The sequence below is a fragment of the Stenella coeruleoalba genome (assembly GCF_951394435.1).
Source record: "Stenella coeruleoalba genome assembly, chromosome: 20".
NCBI classification, from domain to species: Eukaryota; Metazoa; Chordata; class Mammalia; order Artiodactyla; family Delphinidae; genus Stenella; species Stenella coeruleoalba.
Window position 1 is genome coordinate 51,386,783 of NC_137166.1, and position 16,798 is coordinate 51,403,580.

The window sequence follows — 16,798 nt, forward strand, 5'->3', positions numbered from 1 at the left end:
ACTGGGGGCTTGGATTTCTGGGCCCTTGAAAATGAATGGGCTGAACGCGGGGATTCCTGGTTAAGACCCTAGAGTCCCTGAGTTGCATCATTGGAGATGACACCTAATGGCTTGTTCTTTGGCATTTTATTTCAAAATTGCAGCTAGGAAAAAAACTCAACAGCAGCACCGGTTGATCCGGCCTGAAAATGGAGATGCAGAGTCTGAGTCAAGGTGTATCCTTGACCCCACAACACGGAGCAGCGGGGAGTCCAGGTCCCCAAGGCCTGAGTGGCGGGGCTAGGGGCCAAGACGCCTGGGTCGGGCCCTTATGGCTTTGGGAGTGTAACGTGGGGGCACCGGAAACCCAGGCGTCCCGGGCCGCCGCCTTCTATTTCATATTGCACTTCAGGTGAATCACTGGTATGAAGGCGAAGATCCAACAGGGACTGGATGCTACAGGTCGGTGGGTCCGTGGAGTGGTCCGGCACAGCCCGCAGCATCACACAGGTAGCATCCACTCGTGGGCTTTTGCTCCATACTGCGAGATAACACAGGCGGAGGTGAGGGGAAGCCACACTACAACTCCCAGCAGGCCCTGCGGCGTCCCAGGCTGCGTGCTGGCGAAGTTGCGCCCCAGGACCTCATGGGAAGTGTATTCCACTTCCCAGAAGCCCACCAACTATCACGGGGAGGGGGAGTCGTGGCAAGTATGGCGCAGAGGCTCACGGGAGATGTAATTCTGCAAAGAGGAGTTCTTGTAAGACCCTGAAGGCTCTGGGAAAAAGTCGTTTTCAGCTGAGTCAAGAGGTGTAGTTCTAGGTCCGGGTGCACAGGAGTTTACAGACGCTCACACGAGTGCCAGGAAAGGCAAGATACCTCGGTCCAGACGAATGAAGATACCTCCAGAGGCTTATGAGAGGAAACATTCCTAGGCCACAGAGGGGGCCACGGTCCAGAGGCTTGTAGGAGCAAGATTTCTCAGGCCAGAGGAATAGCCCAGGGCTCCTGGGGATCCTTGGGGATCGGACCTCAGTGGCCAGAAGGCTGGCTTAAGGTCCCATAAGCTCATGGGATGGGGATTTCTCAAGCCAGGGCTCCAGAGGCGCACAGAAAAGGATCATTTAGCCCCAAGAAGTGTGCTAGGACGCAGAGGCTCAAGGAAAGCAAACTCAATCCCGGGCCCAGAGGCTGATGGGAGGAGCCATTATCAGCCTGTGGGACTATGGGGGAGGGGGAGGGGAGCCTCAGTCCAGAGGCTCGCGGGATGTGAATTTCTGTGCGAAACGGAACAAGCATCCAGCCCATTTCCCAGCAAGTGCACCTCACCTGGATCGCCTTCAGCTCCTTGTGGAAGCGGAGGATAAGCTCAGGCCCATTTTCCATGGTGGGAATGTGGAGGTGCTGGGGAAGAAAGGGCCGTGAGGAGGCGCCCCTCCCCCTTATTCTCTCTCATGGCCAAGGGCAGCCCTTCCTCACCTTGCCTTGGTACAGGATTCGGTGCACAGGGCAGACCTGGCAAGCGGTCCCTGAACCGAAGACTTCTCGAACCCGGCCGTCCTCCAGCGCCTGCAGGAACTCCTTCATGGTGATCTTCCGCTCTGCCACCCGGAACTCACCCTGTGAGGCAAGACACGGATACGTCTGAGCCCGGTGGTGGGCTGCCCTGCTGCAGAGCCCTGTCGCTCCCTCTGTAAGGACAGCGCCTGGAGGCGGAGGAGGGAAGACGTGCCATTGTGCCCCAGCCCACCCCGACCACCCCTCCCATACTCTGGCCCCCCAACCTAGCAGTACCCCAGCACTCCGGCCATCCAAAGACACCGTGCCCTCACCCAGGTCCGAGCCAGGTCCAGCAGACTCTGTCGAACTACTCCAGGCAGGATGACACCGTCCAGTGGGGGGGTCACCAGTTCCAGCGCTGGGTCAGGTGTACGAGATGGGGGCTTACCTGACACCCTCAGGCACACCCTCCCATCCTCTTAGGGGCCACCCCACGCGCCCCTAACCCCTGAGACCTGCAATCCACTAAGCATTCTGCTCCCACCCACTTCTCCCAGGGCTTGGCTTGGGTCATGGGTGGGCTCACCCCCATCCTCGTGGGTCCAGAAGATGAAGATGTTCATGGTGCCCACCTCAGTGAGCTGGTGGTCAGGCCCGTACAGCCACAGGACCTGTTCACACCCCTTCTTTAGGGCCTCCTGCTGCACAAACACGGTGGGCCCGTAATTCCTGGTGGACAGCAACACGGTGGACCAGGGTAAGGCACTCCCATCCTCCCCCAGCGTGGCCCGACATGGGGACACGACCAGGGCTGACCCTGCTCCTCCCCCACTCACAGCCCTTTCATGGCTCCCCAGTGGCCCCAGGACAGAATCCCTGGCCAGTAGCCTGGGGTCAAGTCTCTCAATCACCCCTCCTCCTTCTCTCCTCTCTCCAGATCACAAATGCACCACTGTTTCCTCTGCGGATCCCCCTCCTCACCCAGTTCCTCAACTGACCAAATGCTCCAATGTCCCTCAAAACCACCTGTGATGTCACCTCCTCTGTGAGGCGTTACTGAACCTCCAGGATGGGTTTCAGGCCTTCTCTGGGCTCTCCCAGGAAATTGGGCCACCTCTACGTTTTCCCAGATCGCCCTGTTTTAACACTCACTGTCTCTCACCCAGAGCGGACCTCACCCCTTCCCTGCTCACAAACCTCCCATGGCTCCCCACTGCCTCTGGGACAAGATCCCAGCCCTTCAGTCCAGTGTTCAGGGCTGGGCCTGCTCCGGGACCACCTGTTAAGCCTTTTGCAAAAACCAGACTCATTTTTCCTTCCCTGACTCTGCCCCTCCTCCCTGCCCCTACACATGTGTTCTGAGGATTAGAAATTGTTTACCATTTTTGTATCCAGGAAACCATCTCCTCTCTACCCATCAGACCTCCTCTGTGAAGACTTTTACAATGTCCCGGTCACCTCCACCAGTGCACATGCTGCCCCAGATACTGGGGCTCCCACCAACCTGGGAGCCCCTGGAGGGCAGGGCCTGGATCTGATTCATCTGTGTCCCCCAGCTTCACCCAGCATAGGGCCTGGCCCTCAGGAGACCTCACAAGATGTATTTTGAAAGGACCCAAATGAACTCTCAGCTGGGGCCACACTTGCTGTCCCAACACACCCTTACCCCGCCCTCTGCCTTATCCCCGTCCTAACCCTCCTCGCCCTGCTGAGCCAAGGACCCTGGAAAGACAGATGTACACAGAAAGTCCACACACAGGGTGATGGGCGCTGGAGCCCCAGGGAACTATGGGAGCTGGCGGAGCTTGGGTTTTCAGGGGAGGCTACCTGGAGGAGAGACCAGTGAGCTAAGTGTAAACTTCATTTCTGGAGGCTTCCCTGAGGGCCAGTCCGAGTTTCTCCACTTACCTCCACCCAACCCCTTCCAGTCTCTGGGCCGATTTGTCCACAGCACTTAGCACACACCCTGGTACCCGCCCCTCCATCCCCGCACCACGGTGCCAATGACAGTACATCCCAACATGCAAGCACAGCTGTCCCCAACCACGTGAAACAGGACGAGAAGACCAGTGGACATCCAAAGACACACCTTGTGTCTCTGACACCCAGTGCACCAGACCCGCGGCGGGGGGCGAGGGACTACTTACCCCCCCAGCTTGTAGTCACCGACCCCACCCACCCAGGCCCGGATGAATGATGGGTCGGCCAGGAGAGAGACAGGGCTCAAGGCATCTCCAGGGAAGTACGCGCCCACCGGGCAGAGAATGACGAACAGGAGGGCTCGCGTGGGGTTGCCGACACCTAGCGAGGGCTGAGATGGGTAGAAGCGGGCATCAGGGATCCAGGAGTCCAGGCCCCCGGCCGCTCCCCTGACCCATGTCTGGGTCCCCACCCCTCCCCCAAGTGTGGCTCCCCACCCCACCCCCAGCCCTGGGAGCCAGCCCACCTCGTTCCCAATTAACACAGGCCGCACGTAGAGGCTGGTGCCGGAGCTGTCGGGAACCCAGTCCTTGTCAACTTCCACCAGCCGGCGGATGCACTGGAGCAACTCGACCTTGTCAAAACTCTGGGCGGGATGAAGATGAGTCATGGGGCCCTCGCGACCCTGGACCCAGCCCGCCGCTCACCCTGCCACCCGCTCACCGGCAGGCAGAGGCGCAGGGCAGAGCGCAGCATCCGGTCCATGTTGAGCCAAGGTCGGAAGAGGCGCACGCACTGGTCCCTGCCTTTGAACGCCTTCATGCCTTCAAAGAGCTGCAGGGACAGGCAGGCGGGCGATCAGGGCTCGGGGACCAGCTCAGCCAGCCAGGGACAGAGGCCGATACACAGGGATACAGACACAGAAAAAAAGGCAGAGAGCGGCGGAAGAGACTAACCTACTAGCACAGAGAGGGGGAGAAAAAGAGAGAGAAAAGAACCAGAAAGACCAAGAGAGGAGAGAGCAAAGGTCAGAGGCCAGAGAAAGCAGAACAGAGAGACCCAGAGCAGGGAGAATGCTTTGCTTAAACCCTTCCTGTGTTATTAGGACGATTTCTTTTTTTTTTTTTTTTAGGACTATTTCTCAGGAATGAGGACGATGTGGAAGTTACTTTCTTTTTTAAATTAATTAATTAATTATTATTATTTTTTTGGCCACACCACAGGGCTTGTGGGAATCTTAGTTCCCCCACCAGGGATTGAACCCGGGCCTTCAACAGTGATACCCCGGAGTCTTTTTTTTTTTTTTTTTTTTAATATTTATTTATTTGGCTGCAGTGGGTCTTAGTTGTGGTACACAGGATATTTGTTGCAGCGTGCGGGATCTTTAGTTGCGGCATGCGGGATCTAGTTCCCTGACCAGGGATCGGACCCGTGCCCCCTGCATTGGGAGCGGGGAGTCTTGACCACTGGACCACCTGGGAAATCCCAGAAGTTACATTTTTAAAGAGCCTTTGTGGGGATTCAACATCACTAATTATTAGAGAAATGCAAATCAAAACTACAACGAGGTACCACCTCACACGGGTCAGAATGGCCATCATTAAAAAGTCTACAAATAACCAGTGCCAGAGAGGGCCTGGAGAAAAGGGAACCCTCCTACACTGTTGGTGGGAATGTAAATTGGTTCAGCCACTATGGAAAACAGTATGGAAGGTCCTCAAAAAACTAAAAATAGAGTTACCATATCATCCAGCTATCCAGACAAAACTCTAATTCGAAAAGATACATGCACCCCTATGTCCACAGCAGCACTGTTTACAATAGCCAAGACATGGAAGCAACCTAAATGTCCATCAACAAATGAATGGATAGAGAAGAGGTGGTGTATATATATATATAATGGAATATTACTCAGCCATAAAAAAGAATGAAATAATGCCATTTGCAGCAACATGGATAGACCTAGATATTACCATACTAAGTAAGCCAGAAAGAGAAAGACAAATACCATATGGTATCATTTACATGTGGAATCTAAAATATGACACAAATGAACTTATCTACAAAACAGAAACAGACTCACAGACATAGAGAACAGACTTGTGATTGCCAGGGGGAGGCGGAGCGGGGGAGGGATGGATTGGGAGTTTGAGATTAGCAGATGCAAATATTATGTATAAGAATGGATAGAGCTTCCCTGGTGGCGCAGTGGTTGAGAGTCCGCCTGCCAATGCAGGGGACACGGGTTCGTGCCCCGGTCCGGGAAGATCCCACATGCCGCGGAGCGGCTGGGCCCGTGAGCCATGGCCGCTGAGCCTGCGTGTCCGGAGCCTGTGCTCCGCAACGGGAGAGGCCACAGCAGTGAGAGGCCTGCGTACCGCGAAAAAAAAAAAAAAGAATGGATAAACAACAAGGTCCTACTGTATAGCACAGGGAACCATATTCAATATCCTGTAGTAAACCATAATGGAAAAAATATGGAAAAATATATATATACATATATACATTAATATATAACCGAATCACTTTGCTGTACACAAGAAACTAACACAGCATTGTAAATCAGCTATACTTCAATAAAATTTAAAAAAATACCATGTCCAGGAATTCCCTGGTGGTCCAGTGGTTAGGACTCCACACTCTCACTGCCGAGGCCCTGGGTTCAATCCCTGGTTGGGGAACTAAAATCCTACAAGCCACGTGGTGCGGCCAAACACCAACAACAGCCAGGGTTTGCTTCCAAATCATACAGAAAGGGTAAAGCGTTGGCGAAGTCCAGATGAAAGAAGATTGTGACCAACCAGTGCTAACTGATGAAGCAGGGGTTTGGGGGGATGGCGGAATTATTATTATACCTTTATGTTTTGAAATTTCTCATAATAAAAACTTTTTAAAAAGTTGGTCCCCATCCCCACGCTATTGTTCTCAGGAGAAAGCCCAAAACCTCCCCTTGGCCTTCCAGGCCCCACAAGGTCTGGCCTCTCTCATCCCCAGCCTCCTATACTCAGCAACTACCACTGCCTGCTGGGCCTCTGTTGCTGCCACCATGATGCAGCCTCACTCCCAGATAGGTCAGGGCACCCTGATTCCTCCCCCATGGTTTCATTTTGCTTCTTTCATGTCTGTTTCACTAGAGACCCGAAGTGCTATGGACAGGGACCAGACCTGAAGTGTCGCTAGAGAACCACCCCCCCTAACCTCACTATGCCCAGCGCTTGGCTCACAGTAGGTTTCTGTTGACAGAATGAATAGACGAATGAATGAAGAATGTAAAATAAACGAGAATAGTCAGAATATTTTGGAAAAAATTTTAAAATAAGGGCAAGAGGTAGGAGGGGGAAGTAGCCTTATCAGATATTAAAACAGCTTCTACACCTACAACACTTAAAACAAAGTGACACTGACATATGAATTGACAGATTGAACAATGGAAGAGACTGGAAAGTGTATTATAGTGTAACTGAATCACTTTGCTGTACACCTGAAACCAACACAACATTGTAAACCAACTATATTTCAATAAAAATTTTAAAAATATGATTAATTCAGTTAAATGGTGCTGAACAACCAAATAGTCATCTCTGGAAAAAACAAAAATTAAGTTGGATCCCTATCTCATACTTCACATCAGGAAAAATTCCAGGTGGATTAAAGGTTTAAATGAAAAGAATTTTTTTAAACCATGAAACCAACAGAAGAAAACAAAAGATGACCGTTTCATATTTTGAATTGGGGATGGTGTTCTAAATAAGACAAATCACAGAAACCAAAAAGAAAAGATTGACCTAGGGGTAAGACAGGAATAAAGACACAAACCTACTGGAGAACGGACTTGAGGATATGGGGAGGGGGAAGGGTGAGCTGTGACAGGGCGAGAGAGAGGCATGGACATATATACACTAACAAACGTAAGGTAGATAGCTAGTGGGAAGCAGCCGCATGGCACAGGGATATCGGCTCGGTTCTTTGTGACCGCCTGGAGGGGTGGGATAGGGAGGGTGGGAGGGAGGGAGACGCAAGAGGGAAGAGATATGGGGACATATGTATATGTATAACTGATTCACTTTGTTATAAAGCAGAAACTAACACACCATTGTAAAGCAATTATACCCCAATAAAGATGTTAAAAAAAAAAGATTGATACATTTCACTGCATAAAAATAAAACAAACTGGGCAGAGGCTTTCAACACATATCACAAATGGTTTAGCTAATATACAAAGTACTCCTACAAATAAACAAATATTGAAACCCACCCTGATAGAAAAATCAGCCAAGAAAATGGACAGTTCACAGAAAGGAACTAAAAGTGGCTCTTATGCTTGTGAAAAGATGGTCAACTTCATAATTAGGGGAAAAATGCAAGTTAAAATTACTTTGAGGTGGGCTTCCCTGGTGGTGCAGTGGTTGAGAATCTGCCTGCTAATGCAGGGGACACGGGTTCGAGCCCTGGTCTGGGAGGATCCCACATGCCGCGGAGCAACTGGGCCCGTGAGCCACAACTACTGAGACTGCGCATCTGGAGCCTGTGCCCCGCAACAAGAGAGGCCGCGATAGTGAGAGGCCCGCGCACCGCGATGAAGAGTGGCCCCCGCTCGCCACAACTAGAGAAAGCCCTCACACAGAAACGAAGACGCAACACAGCAAAAATAAATTAATTAATGAATAAACTCCTACCCCCAACATCTTCTTTAAAAAAAAAAAATTACTTTGAGGTAACTTTAAAACCACTTAGGAGATTGGAAGAGATCTAAAAGTTTGACAAGGGTCACCCGGGGTATGGGGAAAACAGGGCCCGCTGGTTAAGTGTGGAAATCAATACAACTTCTGTAGAGGTGGCCACGATTCAACATCTGTCACAATTACAAGCACACATACCCTTTGAGCCAACAGTTGCAGAAATTGAGAGATACACTTGCTCTTAAGGAAGGGAGGTGTTTCCTGGTTTATTGTAATGCTGTTTATAATAGCACAAGACTGGGAACAACCTAAGTGTCCAACGATAGAGGACGGCCTAAACAAGGCGTTGTTAGGATGGAATATTACACAGCAGCAAAAAGAAGGAAAAAGCCCTTCAAGGGTTGTTCAAGAATCTCCAGGCTACGTTAACAGAAGGAAGCAGGATGCCAAAGAGTGAGTGTACCATATGCTGACTTTTATGGGGGAAGAATGGAGTGAAACAATTATACACATCCGTGTTGCCATCCAGAAAGCAGAACTCTGGAAGGACCTGGGGACTGGAACTGGGTGGAGGGGCTGCTTCAGGGAGGGCAGTGAGGTGGCTGGGGCCTGGGGAGGTATATTTGTTCCCTCTTTTTTGAACTGTGTAAATATATGACCCCTTTTTCAAAAGAGGTGTTTTTAATTGAAAAACATTCCAAATAAAATTAAAAGTTTTAAAATACGGGGAGGAATTCCCTGGCGGTCCAGTGGTTAGGACTTGGCGCTTTCATTGCTGGGGCCCTGGGTTCGATCCCTGGTTGGGGAACTAAGATCCTGCAAGCCGCATGTCCAAATAAATAAATAAATAAATAGATAAGTAGATAAATAAATAAAAATACGGGGAGATAAGGACAGAAAGCAGATTAATGGTTGGCAGGTGCTGGGGTCAGGGGCTTGGGGAATGAGTCCTTAATCGGTGTGGGGTTTCTGTTTTGGTTGATGAAAAAGTTCTGGAATTAGAGAGTGGAAATGCTCTCTGCCCCACATGGGGAATGCACTCAATGCCACTGAACTGTAGACTTTAAAATGGTTAAAATGGTACATTTTATGTTATCTGTATTATTATGTATGTGCAGTATTACCACGATAATAAAAAATAACAACACAAGTGGCTGGGTGTTATTCCACACTGCCCCCAGAGTCAGGATGACACAAGGATGTAATTTCCCGTGCCCTCAGCTGGCCTCAGGTCCCCAGGCGTCCTGTGTGAGGACATCACAAAGAACGTTACGCTTTGGATGCCACGGCCTTAGCTCAACCCCTTCATCTGCACTCACTCAACTAAAGAAAAAGTACTGGGTCCCCAGCCGGAGAACATCCTGGCGTGTTGGGCTGAAAAGGGAGGTAAACAAATGCTGGTCTCCAAAAGCCACCTTCCTGAGGGGATCTGTGGACATGTCCTAACTGTCCATCCTTCGCACCTAACTGCTTCCCAAGCTGGGTCTCCTCTGCGCAGAAATGATCGGTTCTAGTCAAATGTCCCGAGTAGGTGGGAAGAAGAAAACTGTCAAAATTATGAAAAGAAAAGAAAAAAAGGAAAACATCCCTAATGTCACAGAGCCAAATGCCCTAAGGGACAAAAACTGCAAACCAGCTACTAGAACTGCAATGTGTTCATTCAAATTTTGTCACAATTAAAGCTTCCACAGAAAGACTTTGCTTTCAGCCATAGCATGAAGTCTGGAACCAAATGCCTCTGGGTCTCTCCTCACGGGTCCCTCACCAAGTCCTGCAAAGTCATCCTCCTCCTGTGTCCCCGTATGGGGACAGTCCCGTGGTCTACATGGTCACCTGACTAAACCTCAGGGCACTGTCCTCGGCCCTCCCTGCTCATCTCTCGCCCAACCGGCCAAATCCCTCGTGTCCCTGAATCTCTCCGCCCCTGAATCTCTTTGCCTCTTGGCCATCCCCCCAGCTCTGGACCGAGCGCATCCTCCACATGGCCTGAGAGGGGTCTTTCTCTACCTGCTCTATGCCTGTTCGGAGCCCTCCAGGGCTCCCAATACCCTTGACAAGATCCCAGCTCCTCTGTGGTCCTGATGACATCTTCAGGCACCCCTACCAGGCTCCAACCTCATGCTTCCCCCCAAACATGCTGGGCTCTTCTTTGTACTACGTCTGTACTGATGTCTCTTCTCCCTCTAAGAGCCTAAGCTCCCCTCTTTGCAGGAAAGACCCCACTTCCTGTCAAATTAGAGGTAGGGTGGGCATTCCTCCCCTGGTCTCTCACAATGCCTCAGCTGCCTCCATCTGAGCAGAGATCCCACTGGGTGGGGTTTTCAAGCGAAGAAGCTGGGTCTGCTCATCTCGGGGAACCCTGCACCACCCAACACGGGGCCTGGAACGTGACAAGCCTCAGAAAACGGATGAGGAGTGCACGGAAATGAGAAACACACAAAAAGCAAACCCAGGGAGGTAAACCCAGCAAGAGACACAGCAAGAGGGAAGAGATGCGGAGAGAGATGGGGATGGAGGGCAGCCACCCTGCCACCTGCAGGGAATAGTGGAGAGCAGAGCAGGCCGGGTGCACTGTGAGGTTCTGGAAGGGCTGGATTCGGGGCTGGCCCCAGCCCTTCTCCCTGTTCCATTCCACCATCAGCATGTGGTCGGTGAATGTCTTCCCGAACAGCAGGGGCTTGCTGGGGTCAGGCTTCTTATGAGGCTCCTGTGTCATCTCCAGCTGCAGGTCTGCAGCCTGAGAAAAGACAGGTGTCCTGGAATCTAACCACAACCTCCAATCTAAAAAACTAAAAACTTAGCCCCACAAATCCCTGGGGCTAAGACCCAGTGAGAAGAGGGAACCTTAGCCCCAGAGGCTTCTGGGACATGTGGTTTCTTCTCTTTCCCATGGCCTGATGGCGGGCAATTAGGCTACCCCATTGCCACCCACCTTCACCTTTGGACCTTGGACCTTTTGGAGATGCCCAAATCCAGCCCCCAGCCCTTGCCTCCCTCAGACCCAGTGGTCCAGGCTCCCAGCCCCTCTTCCTTGAGATCCAAAAGTATAGTCCCCTCCTGTCACCTTGAAGCTGGATGAGTCATATCTTCTGAGACCACACAGAAGCCAAGGGACAGGGAGAAATTTTCGGGTCCAAATCTGGGGGTGGGGACAGAAGTAAGAAAGGTGGTGAGGCCAGCAGACAGAGAGAGCAGAGACCCCTGGCACCATCTTTACCACCTCCTACACGTGGCAGGTCCCTCCGGCTGGCTCTGTCCCAGGCCTAGTACATTCTAGACAGGGCACGTGGCCCTGGCCAAGTCCCTTCCCCTGTCCTGATCAGCATGTAGCAGGAGGAAATCCCAAAGGAGGCCAAGTCCCCTCCCTGCCCTCACGAGGGCCATCCAATAAAGAGCTGAATCAGCTCCCATCCCTTCCTCCATGCTGGGGCAAAGTCAAACACAGGCGCCTCCTACCCCAGGGAACTTTGGCCCAGCCCTGAGACCAGATCAGACAGAGGACGACACAGGAAGGTGTGCAGGTAAGTGAAGGCCTCCCCGGGGGGGACCCAAATCCTGAAAAGAGTTAGAAAAGTGATGGGCCTATAGGTCATGCTTCCCCAGGACCCAGGAGCAGGGCCCACAGGTCCCTCCCCCTTCAGACCCAGGATTCCAGGCCCCCAGCCTGATCCTCCCTTAGATCCAGGATTCCAGAACCCCAGCCCCTCCTCCCTCAGACCCAGGAGTCCAGATCCCCGGCCCCTCTTCCCTCAGACCCAGGATCCAGGCCCCCGGCCCCTCCCCGCTCAGACCCAGGATCCAGACCCCCAGCCTCTCCTCCCTCAGACCCAGGAGTCCAGACCCCTGGCACGTCCTCTCTCAGACCCAGGATCCAGGCCCCCTGCCCCTCCTCCCTCAGACCCAGGATCCAGACCCCCGGCCCCTCCTCCCTCAGACCCAGAGTCCAGGCCCCCAGCCCCTCCTTCCTCAGACCCAGGATCCAGGCCCCCGGCCCCTCCTCCCTCAGACCCAGGATCCAGACCCCTGGCACCTCCTCCCTCAGACCCAGGATCCAGGCCCCCAGCCCCTCCCCACTCAGACCCAGGATCCAGGCCCCCAGCCCCTCCCCACTCAGACCCAGGATCCAGGCCCCCGGCCCCTCCTCCCTCAGACCCAGGATCCAGGCCCCCAGCCCCTCCCTACTCAGACCCAGGAGTCCAGGCCCCCGGCTCCTCCTCCCTCAGACCCAGGATCCAGGCCCCCAGCTCCTCCTCCCTCAGACCCAGGATCCAGGCCCCTCCTCCCTCAGATTCAGGATCCAGGCCCCCAGCCCCTCCCCACTCAGACCCAGGATCCAGACCCCCAGCCTCTCCTCCCTCAGACCCAGAGTCCAGGCCCCCAGCCCCTCCTTCCTCAGACCCAGGATCCAGGCCCCCAGCCCCTCCCCACTCAGACCCAGGATCCAGGCCCCCGGCCCCTCCTCCCTCAGACCCAGGATCCAGGCCCCCAGTCCCTCCCCACTCAGACCCAGGAGTCCAGGCCCCTGGCCCCTCCCCGCTCAGACCCAGGATCCAGGCCCCCAGCCTCATCCTCCTTCAGACCCAGGAGCCCAAGTCTTTCTCTTTCAGGGTAACAGATCAACTGGGCTCAGCTTACCTGAAGCCCCAATCCCACACCCTGGACACCAGCAGTTCCAATTCCCTTCAGTCCCAGGGCTGAGGGGCAGCCACATGGACCTGAGGACCACCCCGGTCATCAAGAGACACTGCTCAGATGAACACTTCCCTTGTGGTCCTGCCCGAGGCCAGCATGGGAGAGCAGGTCTGGCTGTGTCCAGCAGGATGGCTTCTCCCCAGTGGTCTCTGACCTCACGATACCCCTTTCCCCAGCCTGGTGGGAAGGCAGCTGTGTCATGAGGTTTGGGAGAGACAGAACAGCCTAGCCTGCTTCTGCCCTGTGAGCTGGGGGAACTGAGAACGGATGTGAATGGCAGAAGTCACTGGTCAGTAGGTGAGTCATGAGGAGAGGGGGGCTGCGGAGTTGTAATGTCCTAAAGTCTAGGCCATGAAGTCTGAAGAGTGGTCCTGAATGGTATGGGTCCCAAGAGCTTCTGGGATAATCAGAGTGTGGGTGTGGGTCCTGGGCATGGCCTCTAGGTGGCGCTGTGTAGCCTGTCCAAGCCACTGGCCTGCTTCTGTCCAAGAGGGGACAGGACACCCATGGAATGGAGAAAATTGGGATACGCAGGGCGGAGGCAGCCAGCATGTGGGCAGGAAAGCAGCTCTCAGACTCAGAGGGAGGCCGAATGGGAAAAAATAGGGAAGCGTAAGAATGAGAAAGAGAGACATGGAAATAGAAAACTTTAAAGAACAGAAATCAAGGCCAAGAGATGCCAAAATAGATATGATCATAAAGAGAGATCGAAACTGAGACAAGAGACAAGAGGGAGAGAAATTCAGACAAGGCAAAGCCCGGAGAAATCAAGAAAAAATAATGAAGGCAGGATAAACAGAAGCCATGAGAGAGGGAACAGGAGAAAGGAGAGGAACAGACCAAGACCCAACTTAGGCGATAGCACAAAGTGAAAGGGAGACCTAGGGAAATGAGGAAACACTGGGAGAGACAGAGCAATGCCAACAGCTGGAGAGAAACTGTCTCAGTGATACTTGGAGACAGAGAGATCCAGGAGAGACAGAGAGGAGAGGCAGAAAAACACACCCACAGGGCAGAGAGAAGGTGCCAGGCACTGTTTCCAGATTATAAATCTGTACTGGCCATAGAGACCCTGTCACACTGGGAGAATCTCCCTTCATCCTCCCAGGACATTTTTCTGGGGGCAGGGGTCTCACTTCAGCTCGGGGAAGGTGCTTCACCGTCTGATACCCCAAACCATGGGGGCGGGCTGGGGGTGGGGAATTGGGCCCAAAGGAGATCTCAGATGATAGATGAGCCTTTGGGACAAAGAGTGTAAAAGGATTGGGGCTGAATCAGGAAATGAGAAATGGTTTGGAGTATGGTGGGGTATGCACAGGGCAGGGCTCTGTAATATGATGGAACCTCCATTGACCCAGTCACAGCCCAGGGCTGACCTACCAACACAGCCCAGGGGTGTCATCATCAAAGCCTAGATTGTCCCAATCACAGCCCAGGCCTGTCTCAGTCATTGAGACTCAGAAAGTAAACATCTGTCCTGCTATCCATCAGGCTGGGATAAAAGTCCCAGATAAAGTCAGGTGCAAAGTTAACAGGAACCACTTCTCCCAACGTTATGCTACAGCTGTCAAGGGTTGTAAAGATCTCCTTCTTTGAGTTGTTATTGTTTCCTTCCTCACTGAGAAGCCCTGTTCTCTAGAATCACAGACTCTCGGAAGCTCTGCCTGTTGACATCCTATCAGTAAGAATGGAGGGGTTCCACTCTCGCCTGGAAGATCTCTGTCACTGACAATGAGATGCTGCCTCGATTTCCAACCCAGGTGCAGAGTTTCAGATAAGGGGTTTCGGGGACACAACATTCTACTTCTATCTTTAGTTCCAAGAAAATAGGGCCTTGGGTCCAATTCCCAGTCCAGACCTGAGACTGAACTCTGCGTTCATCCTACTCCCACTCCAGAAGTCCTGGGCGTCTTATCCCGGCGCTCCCAAAGGCTGACTATTCCCTCCTAATCCATCCCGCCACCCCAGCCCCATGCTTCTCCCATTACCGTCTCCTCCTCCATGTATCCTTCCTTATATGTCCCATCTGGGTCCCCTTCCCACCGATTACCTCTCTCCCTTCACCCCCCTTAAAGCCTAGTTCTCCTTCCAAGGGGCCCCCTCCTCCTCGGCCCAGCAGCGGAACCCGAGTGCGGGAGGAGCGGCGCCGCGCCGGACTGGCCACCGGAGAGGGGTCCGCCCGGAAGTGCGCCGCACCGCAGGGCTCCCTAGCCCCCGGCACTGGGCCGCGAACCCACCTGCCTCAACGCCGCTGCAGCCATGGTGTGTGAGGCAGGTATCTGTGCCCGCCCAGGGCGCGGCCCGGGATAAAGACGTTCCTGCCCCGCCCCGCTCACGCCTCCTCCCGTGGGATGGCTGCCAGCCTACCACCAAAGGCCGGCCTGGCCTTCCCAGTTACTGGGCGCCCGCGGGGAGCTGGGTCCTGCTGCACAGCGCATGCGCTGGAACCCGCGAGGCGAAGGGAGTACGTGGAAATAAACCCTCCTCCCAGCCCCCACGCTAGAGCGTGCATTCAAAGGTTTTCAAAAATGCATTTCAGTAGGTACAGTACTGTTGTGGAGCGCTGAAGAGGCTAAGCAACCCGAGGGGGAAAGGCAGGGAGCAGAAACCTTCACATACCACGATTCTTGGTGAAAAGAAAAAGCACACTATAAATGTCGGTGGGCGCAGATATTATGTAAAAATGCACCGTTAAACGGAAAGGACTCTGAAGAGGGTGGCAGGTAGGGATGAAGGGGGAGCTTCACTCTGTCCAGATACTTCCCTGTTTGAATATAGGTTTTCTTTCCAACGAGAAGATATATGTGTATTCTTTGTAACTTCTTAAGGTATAAACATACACTCGGTTCACCATGCCTCCTTCCAGCTCCCTTCATCAGTGACACCCGAAAATTTTCAATCCCCCAGTTCATCAATGAGCTTCAATGAGCAGCCCGTAGAGCAGGATTTCCTGGTTACTCCCCTTCAAGAGTGTCGCCCCAACTTCATGACCCCCAGGGGCAGAGTTAGACGACTACAGCCCCTCAGGATCCCTCTAATCGCTAGCAATTCAAACCTGCACCAGTGTCCCCTACATCGTGCTCCGCGGTCACTGTGCCCCCCAAACCTTCCGTGGTCAGAGTTCCCCCAACTCCTGCATCCAGGTTACTGTGACACCAAAATATTGTTCCTCCTCTATCCTCGAACTCCGTTCCCTAGGTCACTGAGTCTGCGTAATTCTACCCTGGGACATTTTGCTCCCAAATTCTGTTCCCCAGTCCTAAAAGCCACAGGCCCAGCCAGTCAAATTCTGACCCCACCCCCGCAGGGTGTCTCCCTGTTTTCCTTCCCTCCTCCCCAGTCCTCCCCCACCTCCTCGGCTGGAAGCAGTCAGGACGCGGCGCCGAGACAGCGCCCGCCTCCGCCGCGGCCAATCAGCGATTGCCTCACGCGCCCCCCACCCCCAAACCGCCCACCGCCGCGGCCAATCCGCAGCAGCGATGCAGCTCCACCTCCACACCTGGGGGACTTACCCCCAACTGGGCCCCTCTCCCCACCTCGGGGAACCGAGTCCCCCTCCTCCCAGCCCGGGAGTCCACGCCCCTTAGTTTCCTCCTCCCTCTTCCCTAGTTTCCTCCTCCAGAAGCCCAGGAGTCCAGCCCCCAAGCCTTTCCTCCCTCTGACCCGGGAGTTTCAACCCGACGGCTTTCTCTTCCATCAGGACTTTTGGCGCTGGCCACCCTCCTACTCCGCGGGCAGCAAGGTCAAAACTCCTTTTCCCTAAGCGCCAAGAATAAAGTGCAGATCTTTTTGCTTTACCTCCTCCGTTATTTCCTAATCGGAGCTTAATTTACTCTCCCCTACGGGCCTTTTTAATTAGCGAGCTGGTGAAGCCGACCTGCAATACATTTCCCAGGAGACCCTGGCTACAGGCTCCTGCTGCAAAGCCTGCCGGGAGTTGTAGTCCCTCGGGTCCAGGCCACGCGTGGGAATGCGTGGGGCTGGGTGGGGCGGGGGGACGGGGTCCTGGTGTGATAGGACTCATAAAG

General features: G+C 53.5%; 1 protein-coding gene across 2 annotated transcripts; it reads right to left on the reverse strand.

The window, feature by feature from the left end:
* Positions 1-111: 111 nt before the first annotated feature.
* On the reverse strand, positions 112-15,191 carry BCAT2 (branched chain amino acid transaminase 2). 2 transcript variants are annotated; one of them, XM_079907994.1, is made up of 11 exons: positions 15,008-15,191; positions 11,143-11,217; positions 10,612-10,815; positions 4,123-4,233; positions 3,926-4,045; positions 3,659-3,790; positions 2,066-2,150; positions 1,812-1,897; positions 1,459-1,599; positions 1,309-1,383; positions 112-520 (listed from the first exon to the last, which is right to left on the reverse strand). In XM_079907994.1, the coding sequence occupies exons 1-11, from the start codon at positions 15,029-15,031 to the stop codon at positions 482-484; spliced, it is 1,092 nt and encodes a 363-aa protein (XP_079764120.1). In that variant the 5' UTR covers positions 15,032-15,191; the 3' UTR covers positions 112-481. The 2 variants fall into 2 exon arrangements, with proteins under 2 accessions (XP_079764120.1, XP_079764119.1); XM_079907993.1 differs by having other exon boundaries at positions 2,066-2,208; positions 3,627-3,790.
* Between the last annotated feature and the right edge of the window lie 1,607 nt (positions 15,192-16,798).